Source organism: Dendrobates tinctorius, unplaced genomic scaffold (assembly GCF_039654945.1).
Source record: "Dendrobates tinctorius isolate UK_male_01 unplaced genomic scaffold, ASM3965494v1 ptg000022l, whole genome shotgun sequence".
Taxonomy (NCBI): domain Eukaryota; kingdom Metazoa; phylum Chordata; class Amphibia; order Anura; family Dendrobatidae; genus Dendrobates; species Dendrobates tinctorius.
The window spans coordinates 37,315,420-37,328,719 of record NW_027361690.1 but is presented as its reverse complement, the minus strand read 5'-3'; the positions used below and the strand labels follow the sequence as shown (position 1 = coordinate 37,328,719).

General features: G+C 43.3%; 1 protein-coding gene across 11 annotated transcripts in view; it reads left to right on the top strand.

Moving 5' to 3' along the window:
• PPIP5K1 (diphosphoinositol pentakisphosphate kinase 1) overlaps nucleotides 1-13,300 on the top strand; it is a 273,000-nt gene that overhangs the window by 117,294 nt on the left and 142,406 nt on the right. For all 11 annotated transcript variants that reach the window (XM_073568589.1, XM_073568597.1, XM_073568596.1 and 8 more), the window contains exons 17-19: nucleotides 6,410-6,592; nucleotides 7,121-7,262; nucleotides 11,095-11,318. In XM_073568589.1, the coding sequence (XP_073424690.1) occupies nucleotides 6,410-6,592; nucleotides 7,121-7,262; nucleotides 11,095-11,318 (549 nt within the window). The remainder of the gene's footprint in view (nucleotides 1-6,409; nucleotides 6,593-7,120; nucleotides 7,263-11,094; nucleotides 11,319-13,300) is intronic.

The following is a 13,300-nucleotide window of genomic DNA, read 5'->3' as shown; positions in this document are numbered from 1 at the left end:
CTTCATGAATGATATTTTCCGAGATTTTGTCGATAAATTTTTGATTATCTATCTGGATGATATTTTGATCTTTTCCAAGGATTGGGATTCTCATGTGGAACATATTCGGACTGTGTTCCGGATCTTGAGGGAGAATTCCCTGTATGTCAAAGGATCTAAATGCCTTTTTGGAGTACAGAGGATTTCTTTTTTGGGATTTATTTTGTCCCCGTCAACTATTGAAATGGACCCGGCCAAGGTACAGGCCATTTACGATTGGGTTCAGCCCACTTCTTTGAAGGCCCTCCAGAAGTTTTTGGGTTTTGCTAATTTTTATCGGAAATTTATAGCAAAATTTTCTAGTATTGCCAAGCCATTGACTGATTTGACTAAGAAGGGTGCTGATGTGTTAAATTGGTGTCCGGAGGCTGTTTCTTCCTTTCAGGAGCTGAGGCGAAGATTCACCTCCGCCCCGGTTTTGCGGCAACCTGATGTCTCACTTCCGTTCCAGGTAGAGGTGGATGCTTCTGAGATTGGTGCAGGAGCTGTTTTGTCCCAAAAGGATCCTGTAACATCTAAAATGAATCCCTGTGCTTTCTTTTCCCGAAAGTTCTCTCCATCTGAACGTAACTATGATGTGGGGAATAGGGAACTGTTGGCCATGAAATGGGCATTTGAGGAGTGGAGACATTGGTTGGAGGGAGCTAAGCATCAAGTCGTGGTCCTCACTGACCACAAGAATTTGATTTACCTAGAGTCGGCTAAGCGCTTGAACCCTAGACAGGCTAGGTGGGCCTTGTTTTTTACACGTTTTGATTTTGTGGTTTCTTTTCTTCCTGGAACTAAGAATGTCAAGGCTGACGCCCTCTCTAGGAGCTTCTTTGCTGATTCTCCTGTGGTGACCAAGCCTGCTACCATCTTAGGCGAAGGGGTAGTTCTTTCTGCCATCTCGCCCGATTTGAGACGTGCTCTGGAAGAGTTCCAGGAGGACAAACCTGAGCGTTGTCCCAGTGGAAAGTTGTATGTTCCTGACCAGTGGAAGAAGTGAATGATGTCTGAAGTTCATTGCTCTGCTTTGGCTGGTCATCCAGGTATTTTTGGTACTAGAGATCTGGTGAGTCGGTCTTTTTGGTGGCCCTCCTTGTCTCGTGATGTCAGGAATTTTGTGCAGTCCTGTGGGACGTGCTCCCGGTCTAAATCGTGTTCTCGCTCTAGTGGGTTGTTGATGCCTTTGCCTGTCCCCAAGAGGCTATGGACCCATATTTCAATGGATTTCATCTCTGATATGCCTGTCTCTCAAAGGATGACTGTTATTTGGGTGATTTGTGATAGGTTCTCTAAGATGGTTCATCTTGTACCACTCCCTAAGTTGCCGTCTTCCTCTGAATTGGTGCCCCTGTTTTTACAACAGGTGGTTCGCTTGCACGGGATTCCTGAGAACATTGTATCTGACAGAGGAGTCCAGTTTGTGTCTAGATTTTGGAGAACTTTCTGTTCCAAGCTGGGAATTCAGTTGTCCTTCTCCTCTGCTTTTCACCCTCAGACCAATGGGCAGACAGAGAGAACAAACCAGACCTTGGAGTCATATTTGAGATGTTTTATTTCTGCTGATCAGGATGATTGGGTTTCATTTTTGCCCTTGGCCGAATTTGCTTTAAATAATAGAGCTAGTTCTGCCACTTTGATGTCTCCTTTTTTTTGTAACTTTGGGTTTCATCCTCGAATTTCTTCAGGGCCGGTGGAGCCCTCCGCCTGCCCAGGGGTTGACACTGTGGTGGAGAGAATGCACCAGATCTGGGACCAAGTGGTGGATAAGTTATCTCTCCCAGGAAAAGGCCCAGCGGTTTTCCAACCGACATAGGACCATTGGTCCCCAATTTAAGGTTGGTGATATGGTGTGGTTATCATCAAAAAATATTGCTATGAAGGTGGCTTCTCCTAAGTTTAAGCCTAGATTTATTGGACCTTACAGGATTTTGGAGATTATTAATCCGGTCTCTTTTCGTTTGGCTCTTCCTGTCACATTTAAAATCCATAATGTGTTCCATAAATCTTTATTGAAGAGGTTTGTTGAACCTGTTGTTCCGGGGATTGCACCTCCAGACCCTGTATTGGTTGAAGGTAACATGGAATATGAGGTAGAGAAAGTACTGGATTCCCGTCTGGCTAGACGGAGACTCCAGTATTTGGTTAAGTGGAAGGGTTATGGTCAGGAGGATAATTCCTGGGTCTCTGCCTCTGATATTCATGCCAAAAGATTGGTGCGTGCCTTTCATCGGGCTCACCCTGATCGCCCTGGTGGCGTTGTTGAGGGTTCGGTGACCCCTCCTCAAGGGGGAGGTACTGTTGTGAGTTCATTTTCCCCTTCACTACTGAGGCCCGAGGAACTCCCTCTTCTGGTGAAGAAAGGTAGTGAGCCTGATTGTCAAACACCTGGGGCTGATGATGATGACTGGCTGAGTGGAGTTAATGACTGGATATACGGCTGCTGACGCCCTTCTGGCCTGCGGGTGATTTCTCTGTGGACTTCTAGGAAACCAGTCTGATTCCTGCTCATCTAAAGCTAAGATTTCTGCTTTGCCTTTTTGCATTAGTGTTTTGTTTTCCTTGCTTTTCTGGATTCTGCCATTCCCTGCTGGGGAGAGCTGAATCTCCTTTTGCCTGTTGCTCTGTCTTCAGAATATTCCTGAGTACTGACATAGCTTTTTTGAAGCCTAGCGTCTTCAGGGCCTTTTTTTTTAGTGTCAGTTTGTTGGCTCTTATTTTCATAGGGGTTTTCACGGATTGCAGACAGCAGCCTTCCTGTCCTTTCCTATCTAAGCTAGCGTGGGCCCCATCTTTGCTCAGTCTATCTTTCTGTCTGTGTTTTGTTCTTTGTTCTTGCTTCACCGTCATTATATGTGGGGGGCTGCCTTTTACTTTGGGGTCTGCTCTGGGGCAGTTTAGATTACCCTTTCTGTCTTTAGGCTATGTAGTCCTCCAACTGTGTTCGAGGGGCCTAGGGCATCGTAGGAGCCCCCCACGGCTACTGCTAGTTGTGTTGATAGGTTCAGGGGTCTGCAATCCGATAGCTGCCAACTTCTCTGGTTTTCTGGACTTAGCTAGCATTTCTATTTTTGCCTCCTACGGTGACTCAATCATAACAGATACAACTAAATAAAATTGGAATGGTTGATATCAATTTCCTGTTTGTGGCACATTAGTATATGGGAGGGGGGAAACTTTTCAAGATGGGTGGTGACCTTAGTGGCCTTTTGAAGTCGGCCATTTTGGATCCAACTTTATTTTTTCCAATGGGAAGAGGGTCATATGAGACATGAAACTTATTGAGAATTTCACAAGAAAAACAATGGTGTACTTGGTTTTAACGTTACTTTACTCTTTCATGAGTTATTTACAAGTTTATGACCACTTATAAAATGTGTTCAAAGTGCTGCCCATTGTGTTGGATTGTCAATGCAACCCTCTTCTCCCACTCTTCCCCCCCCCCCCCCCCCCCATACACTAATGTGCCACAAACAGAAACTTGATATCAACCATTCCCATTCTATTTAGGTGAATCCATATAAATGGCCCACCCTGTATATACATATATCTATATGTATATATTGCACACACACACATATAGATATGTGAATATATACAGTAGTCATGGCTGAAAATTGGAAATTGTTCCAGAAAATGAAATATTTCTCCCAGAAAATTGTTGCAATTACACAGGTTTTGTTATACACATATTTATTTCCTTTTGTGTGTAGTGGAAAAACAAAAAAAGCAAAGCAAATTGAAAATAATTTCACACAAAACTGCAAAAATGAGCCAGACAAAATTGTGAGTAAGCAACTTTTGTTTCAAGCATGTGATGCTCGTTCAAACTCACCTGTAGCAAGTAACAGGTGTTAGCAATATGAAAATCTCACCTGAAACCAGATAAAATCGGATTTTGTGCCAGTGTCAGCTGGGTTTGTTTCCTTATTTAAGAAGCGCCCAGAAATGGATGGCAACAAAGTGCTGGAGAGTTCTGAAGTGGCCAGCAATGAATCCGGATCTAAATCCCATAGAACATATGTTGAAAGATTTTAAAATTGCTGGTCAGAGAAGGCAATGTTCAGTTCGGATTACCATTGCCAAATTTGCAATATTCACCGATTAATTCGTTGAATATTCGCCAAACATAACCGAACACCATTCATGTCAATGGGAGGCAAAAACAAATGCATGTACAACACCTTATCACAGCCAAAAGACATCAAATGAGGGGCAGACACCAGGAAAGTTGCCTCAATTCACCCACAATACTAATTGTAGCATGGCATTGCAGCAATCAGCCAGGCATGAGGTATCAGAGTCTGGGACAGCATTTACAGCTTTTAATTGAATGTCACAGTAAGACGAGGTGGATTAGGGATCGGTGTAGGGCCCCTTTGCCGGGAGCCCTGATACCACATGCAACAACTCTGCCTGCTTTCATGCTGAGCCACACTCAGGTGGCACAATTATCAGTTTTGTAGACTACCATTGTCAGAAAAATTTAAGGATAGTAACACGGGTAGTTGAGTCCAAGGGGGTGGAGGCCTACTGCTCTAGGTAACATGCATGAAGGAGAGCCAACCAATAGTCTACACATTTTCAAAAATTATTGGCAGACACCACCAAAGTGGCATCAGTTAAACCACAGTAGAAAACTTATAATTGGGACCGACAGGTCTTCCACTACGCCCAATCCAGCAGATGGACACCCAACCAGGAGTATTCGCATTTAAACAAATGAGGGCCTTACACCACAGAAGTGGCATCAATTTCGCCACAATAGAAGAAGTATAATAGGGACCAACAGGTCTTCCACTACACCCACTCCAGTAGATGGACACCCAACCAGGAGTGTTCACATTTTAAAAAATGAGGGCCTGACACCACCGAAGTGGAATAAATGTCATGATAGTAGAAATAGTATAATTGGGACCTACACGTGTTCCACTACAGCCAGCCTAGCAGATGTAGACCAGCTATGACTGTACACATTTCCACAAATTTGTGTTAACAGCAGAACCAGCAGCCACATTATAAAGATATCACAGAGCGCAGTTACATGACATTTGCTTCTTTCTTCTCCTGGACTGAACTTTCATTATCAAAATTCTCAGTTCATGGGTAAACTATGACTTCATTGAATACAGATTTTCCCACTACTGATTTAGATTACAGTTGATGCTGATAAGGTTTTATGAAGAACTGTAACTGTAATTTCAGGAAAATTTGCAGCAGAATGTCTGTCTGCCTCTAGCTCCTCCCTCGTCCATAGAATGGTATAAGCACCAACTCTCATCTTCTATCCTTGCAATGTTTACATCCGTCTTCATTGAATCTATTTTACCCATGAATTGAGAGTGAAAGATCAATCCAGGAAGTAAGAGATGCTGATTTCCCTGATGCAATAGATTATAAAGTTGCACTATTGATTTATTAAATACAAATTAAAATGATGGTTACACTTTAAACATATAGTATACTAGCTGAAGAGCCCGGCGTTGCCTGGGCATAGTAACCAACTGTGGTTAGTTATAACAAATTATAATGATTATATTGCACATAAAAACCATGCATCTAATCCTATCCTGTGTGATACTGACTTCTGAGCCCTGTATCTAATCCTATTCTGTGTGATATTGTCTGCTGAGCCATGTATCTAATACTATTCTGTGTGATACTGTGTGCTGAGCTGCGTATCTAATCCTATCCTGTGTGATACTGTCTGCTGAGCCGTGTATCTATTCCTATCCTGTGTGATACTGACTGCTGAGCTGTGTATCTAATCCTATCCTGTGTGATACTGCCTGCTGAGCCATGTGTCTTATCCTCTCCTGTGTGATACTGACTGCTGAGCCATGTATCTAATCCTATCCTGTGTGATACTGACTGCTGAGCTGTGTATCTAATCCTATCCTGTGTGATACTGACTGCTGAGCTGTGTATCTAATCCTATCCTGTGTGATACTGGGCTCCCCATTATGTAGATAGTGGCAAAATTGTTTGGTGAATTGGAACGCGCCGGGTTAAGATGACGCGCCTATGACGCTCTCGGGATCCAGACGTGTGACTGTGCAAAAAGTTTGAGGCTGTAGCTACGACGGTGCAGATGCCAATATGTACACTTTTTTTCCCCATTATGTAGATAGGGGCAAAATTGTTTGGTGAATTGGTACGCGTGGGGTTAAAATTTTGCCTCACAACATAGCCTATGACGCTCTCGGGGTCCAGACGTGTGACTGTGCAAAATTTTGTGGCTGTAGCTACGACGGTGCAGATGCCAATCCCGGACATACATACATACATACATACACACACACACCCCCACATTGAGCTTTATATATTAGATTGCATAAAAGAGGAACTGCTGATGTAATATAATATGACGTACTATTTCTTACAGGGTCTCCTGGCACTAGAAGGTGAGCTTACACCCATTTTAGTTCAAATGGTGAAAAGTGCAAACATGAACGGACTCCTGGACAGTGACAGCGATTCCTTAAGCAGCTGTCAGCAAAAAGTGAAGGCTCGTCTCCATGAGATCATGCAGAAGGATACAGATTTTACGGAACAGGACCAGGACAAGGTAATTCTGGGGTCCTGGGATTGAATCCCGCCATGGAAATTGCAGCATTTGTTATGTTTTCCCCGTGCTCTTGTTAGTTTTCTCCTGACACTTGCCGGTTATTTGACTGCATATTGCGCTGTATTTACATTTCTGTATGAGATTGGATTGGAGATTGGGATATGTTGCCTAAATAATGGTATACATAATGGGAAGTAACAAATTATGCCGCACTCACATTCTTTGCTGCATGGCAATGATGAAGTAAAGTAGAACAGTGAATAGTGGTTTTCTGTTGAGATCGAGATAATGACAACCAAAAGGTAGAATATAGCATTTATTGGCTGTATCTGCGAGTGCTGCCCTGCCGCATTCACACCTAAATCTCACGCTCTTGGCTAAGATCAGCCTGGCCATTCCTTATTTCAGTGTGCCATGTGTTAACAATACCTTTGTTCTAGTTCAGTGATAAATATGAGGGCTGGACACCCTTTTGCTATTCCATGGTATGTGAATAAGTGTGTGGCTCTTCTGCTTACATTTCTGTAGCTGGCCCCTACGAGTAGCAGTTCTCTGCTTAATTCTATGGAGTCCATAAAGAACCCTGTGAAGACCTGTGACTTGGTGTTTTCACTCATTGAAAATCTGACTTCTCAGATCCGTCAGCGCTTGGAAGATCCTAAATCTGCAGGTGAGGGTTTTTATAATTATAAAGAATTCTGTAGTTGTGATTGCAGATATCTGCTGCCTACCTTATCCATCTGAGTAATTGCCAGTCATCTTTGCTAAGCTAGCAATGCTCCCTGCATGCGTCTAGCACAGACGTAACAGCAGGAAATGAGCATGGCTCTCTGCAGCAGCTCAATTAAATTGGTTGTCCAGTACTGGAGGACACCTCATTCTGAGTGTTTACCTCCGTTAAAATATAAACACCTATACTCCCCTCCCGTGTCGGCACTCGCTCTCCCAGGGCTCGCATGAGGTTATAACGCCACGTGAGCCCTGTTCCCAATCAGTGCTGGCTTCACTGTCCCCACCTTCTAACGTATAAGTAATCTAGAAAAGATGAATGGCCAGTCGCAGCTGTCACTGCCTGTTGTTACTTATTCGTCCAAAGCCAGTGCTGATCGGGCGCAGAGCTCATGTGACTTTGCAACCTCACATGAGCCTTGAGAATGCAATTACTGATACTGCTGGAACTGCGCCGGTACGGGAGGTGAGTATAGGTGTTTTAATGGGGGGAAATGTTTAGAATGAGAAGGGGTTGTCCTAGTAGTGGGCAATCCCTCTAACGCCTTACTTGCCACAATCAATAGGCAACATGGCATGAAAGGATTTTGACAGGCTTACAGTGACCTCCTGATATGCCATAGATTAAAATCTAATAGATTGTCTCAGAGGCTAAAAGCCCCATTACACATATCAATGTCCCAGCGATCCCACCAACGATCTGACGTGGATGGGATCGCTGGGACTATAGTTAGCTGATCGCTGGTGAGCTGTCACATAGACAGACCCACCAGCAATCAGGACCAGCGAGTAAGCTGGAATCCAAGGTAAACAGCGGGTATTTAAGAGCTGCGCTTCTCTTAGATACCCGCTGTTTACATTGGAAACCAGCTCACGGCGTCGCTGATCGATCTCTCGCTGCCACACGCAGCAATGCGCGCTGGCCAGCGGGAGACCAACTATCAAAAAATGTCCCAGGACGTTTGAGTACGATCAGTGATACCCGGCAGATGGGCCGGTCGCTGATACATGTCACACACAGCGATCTCGCTGGCGAGATCGCTGTGGCGTCACAAAATCCGCGATCTCGCTGGCAATCTCGCTGTGTGTGACGGGGCATTTAATCTAACAGGCAAGATAACACCAGAGCTTGTCACAAAAAAAAAGTAGTCCTCAAACAGCTCTGTCCGCAAAAAATAAAAAAGCTATATGTTTCAGAACATGGTGACCTAAAAAAGTCCTTTTTTTTTTTTCTTTTTTTTAAGAAATCTAAACTAATAAATGATAAAATTAATTACCATACATTTGATATCATCAGTATCATATCGATGTTAAGAAAAAAAATAGCATATCAATTATATTGAATGGTGAATGTTAATGAAAAAAAAATTAAACAAAAAAATGCAGAACAACATTACTTTTGTTTGGTTTGCTGTTTGTTTATTTTTTAGGCACTGCTTAAAATAAAGAGAATATTTAAGCAACACAATGTAACGCCAAGTCAGTCACACTTCTGTGAAATCAACCTGTCCAGTTATGAAGCAACACCAATTGTGACTCAATTTCTCTTGCTGTTGTTCAAATAGAACAGACAACAGGTAGAAATGATAGGCAATTAGCAAGGTAACCCCTATACAGGAGTGGTTCTTCAATGGGTGACCACAGATCATTTCTCAGTTTTCATCCTTTTTGGCTTTTGTTTTGGTCAGCAGTTGCTCAGGTAGTGCAGCTCATCCAGGATGGCACATGAATTCAAGTTGTGGCAAGAAGGGTTGCTGTGTCTGTCAGCACAGTGTCCAGAGCATGGAGCATATACCAGGAAAAAGGCCAGTACACCAGGATACATGGAGGGGGCGGAGGGCAACAACCCAGCAGCAGGACCACTACCTCCTTCTTTGTGCAAGGAGTAGCAGTTTCAGAGCCTTGTAAAATGACCTCCAGCAGGCCACTAACCTCCATGTTTCTGCTCAAATTTGCAGAAACAGACTCCATGAGGGTGGAATAAAGGCCCGATGTTCACAAGTGGGTGTTGTGCTTACAGCCCAACACTGTGTAGGGTGATTGGCAGATTCGACATTTGCATCCTGTGTTCTTCACGAGTGAGAGTAGGTTCATACTGAACACATGTGACAGATGTGCCCGAGCCTGGAGACGCCGTGGAACATTTTGCTGACTGCAGCATGACCGTTTTGGCAGTGGGTCAGTAATGGGGTGGGGAGTCATGTCGTTGGAGTGCCACACAACTTTCATGTGCTAACCAGAAGTACCCTGAGTGCCATTATGTATTGGGATAAAATCCTCAGAACCATTGTGAGACCATATGCAGGTGCAGTGGGTCCTGGGTTCCTTTTGATGCATGACAATACTAGGCCTCAGGTGGCTGAAGTGTGTCAGCAATTCCTACATAAAGAGGGCATTGATGCCCATTCCCCAGACCTGAATTCAATCGAACACATCTGGGACATCATGTCTCGTTCCATCCACCAATGCCTCGTCGCACCTCACACTGTCCAGGAGTTGACTGATGCTTTAATCCAAGTATGGGGAGGAGATCCCTTAGGAGAACATCCGCCGGCTCATCATGAACATGCCCAGGCGTTGTAGGGAGGTCATACAGGCACGTGGAGGCCACACACACGCTACTGAGCACCATTTTCTTGTCTTGAAGCATTTCCACTGAAGTTGGATCAGCCTGTAATTTGATTTTCCAAATCCAGACCTCCATGGGATATTAATTTTGATTTACATTGATCATTTTTATGTTTTATTGTTCTCAATGAATTTCACTATGTAATGAATATTTGTAACTGGAATTCTTAATACAGCGGTATCTAGGATGTGCTATTTTAGTGTTCCCTTTAACTTTTTTTGAGCAGGGTATATTCTACCTAAAAAAAAAAAAAAAATCAGTGATCAAAAAATTGTGTACACTATATTGGGACCTTCTCATCATGCGAAAAAAGGCCCTCATGTAGATTATTTGATTTGAAAATGTTAAACTTGTATCTCTCTGAAAATGGCAACACAAAAAATATATACGGTGTATTTTGTTTTTAACAGAATTTATAAAATTAATAAAACATAAATAATACTACTTGTACTGATAGAAAAAAGTTGTCACTTTATTTGTGCAGCAAATGAAACATGTAAAATTTGAAATGTAAAAAAAAACAAAACAGAAGAAAAACTGTTGTTTTTTTCCCATATTTCCCATAAAGAGTTAAAAAGGGTATTAACTTGTATCTAGCCCAAAATGGTGCCAGTCACAAATACAACTCATCCTACAAAAAATTCATGCCTTCATACAACAATAAAAAAGTGTCCCCTGAAAGGCAATGGTGGAAAACAAAGAAAGGATGTATGTAGATTAAAGGGGTGGTCTGGCCTTGGGGTACAAGTTTGAAATAATATTATGTGACTACAAACTTACGAATCCTTACAGCATGCTTAGAGCTAGATTCTCTGGTGCCGGCGCTAGGAGCGGACGGGCGCGTTGACTCCAGGTTTTGGATTTGCATACATGCAGTCATGTGCCGACTAGATGTGCGCAGCCGTGCTCAGTATAAGCGAATTGAGCCAGGCCGGATACGTTTAGTGGGAATGTGCAATCACATGACCTTCCACTCCTGCACGCGCTGTGTGGATTCACAAGTCTGCGGTGACTTTAGGCTTATACCAAAAGGCCGTGCAGCCCCTTGATGGCCAAATGAAACTTTGTTCTTTAAGGGGTAAATATGGAATCCATGCTGCTAGGCTTGTGTATGTGGTACTACTAAAAATGACTTTGTCAACAGAGGTACAGTTATATCATAGCGAGACTTTGGAGCTGATGTTACAGCGATGGACCAAGCTAGAGAGGGATTTTCGTATGAAAAGTGGGCGTTATGATATCAGCAAGATTCCTGATATTTATGATTGTGTCAAGTATGATGTCCAGCACAACAACTCACTCAACCTGGATGGGACTGATGAACTCTTCAAACTTTCTAAATCTTTAGCAGATGTCATAATTCCACAGGTCGGTGTAGTCATAATTTGTTGTGTGTATCATTCAAATGGAAAAGTATAAATCTTGTTGTCTTATTTTAATTAATATATGATCTAGACTGATTTCCTCACCTGATTTCACAACCCAAGCTTTATACAGTTGTGCTCAAAAGTTTACATACCCCGGAAGAATTTTTGCTTTCTCTGCCTTTTTTCAGCGCATATGAATAAGACCAAAACTTTTTTTCTCCATTCAAGGTTAGTGGTTGGGTGAAGCCAATTGTCAAACTACTGTGTTTTGTCTTTTTAAATCATACTGACAACCAAATGACCCTGATCAAAAGTTTACTTACCCTGGTGATTTTGGCCTAATAACATGCACAGAAGGTGACAAAAATGTGTTTGAATGGCTACTAAAGGAAATATCCTCCCCTGTGACCTGTTTGCTTGTAAGCAGTGTGTGTGCATAAAAGCTGAGTGAGTTTCTGGGATCCAGACAGACTCTTGCATCTTCCATCAAGCCACTTGACGTTTCTGGATCGTGAGTCATGGGGAAAGCAAAAGAATTGTCAACGGATCTACGGGAAAAGGTGGTTGAACTGTATAAGACAGGAAAGGGATACAAGAAGATATCCAAGAAATTGATAATGCCAGTCAGCAGTGTTCAAACTGTGATTAACAAATGGAAAATCAGGGGCTCTGTAAGAACAAAACCGCTATCATGCGGACTGTCATGGTTGTGGACAGGGTTCCTTCCCTGTCCTCTCAAGGTTAAGAGGGAAGAGGGGAAGAGTCTTGAGGAGATCATTTGCATATTCCCAGTGCCTTCTGGGATAAGTGAAGAGTCTCCGCGAGCTCAACGATCACTGGGTTTTGGCCGTTGCAGCTGAAAAGAGGAAATCGGAAAACCAGGGGAAGAGTCTTGAGGAGATCATTTGCATATTCCCAGTGCCTTCTGGGATAAGTGAAGAGTCTCCGCGAGCTCAACGATCACTGGGTTTTGGCCGTTGCAGCTGAAAAGAGGAAATCGGAAAAACCGATTTTGGCTCATCTTTCATCGTTTTTAAGAAATCTCAAGATGGAAGAGGCCAGGAGCCATTTGGTGAGCTGCATTTCTTGCTACATGTTCACAGACTTACCAGTGGAAAAGCCAAACTTCACATGCCACAAATGCAAGCTTGTGTCCCTGTTGGAGGAAAAGTTGCAAAATCTCGAAGAGAGGTTGGCTACGTTGAAGATCATTAAGGAAGGTGAAGAGTTCTTGGACAGAGCAGAATTATCTCTTCATGTTACAGAAAGAGAAGAAATTCGAAGTGCACCTGAAGAAACAGAGGAATGGAGACATGTGACCCAGAGAAGCAGGAGGATCAGGAGGCAGTCAGCACCCATACTTCTCAGGAACCAGTACCAGGCTCTCACGCAGGAAAACGATGAAGAAATACATCAGGATAAGACTTTGCCAACAAACAGCAACCTTGTACGCCTTCAGAGTCCTCCTGGATGGAGAAAGAAAAATGTTGTGAAGAAGAAACGGAGAGTGGTGGTCATGGGGGATTCCCTGTTGAGAGGAACAGAGGCCGCTATCTGCAGACCGGATATAACTTCAAGAGAAATGTGCTGTCTTCCAGGTGCAAAAATTAAAGATGTGTCTGACAGGATATCAGGACTCTTCAGACCTACAGATGACTACCCATTCCTGCTACTACATGTGGGGACAAATGACACCGCAAGAAACGACCTGGAAACCATCTGCAGAGACTTTGAAGACTTAGGCAAGAAAGTGAAAGAACTGGGAGCGCAGGTGGTCTTCTCTTCCATCCTCCCAGTGGATGGCCATGGACCACGGAGGTGGAATAAGATTCTGCAGGTGAACAACTGGCTACGTCGATGGTGCCGTCAGCAATGATTTGGATTTCTGGATCACGGAGTGAACTACTTATACGATGGACTACTTGCTAGAGATGGGGTGCACCTTACGAAGACTGGAAAGCATGTATTTGGAAGTCGCCTTGC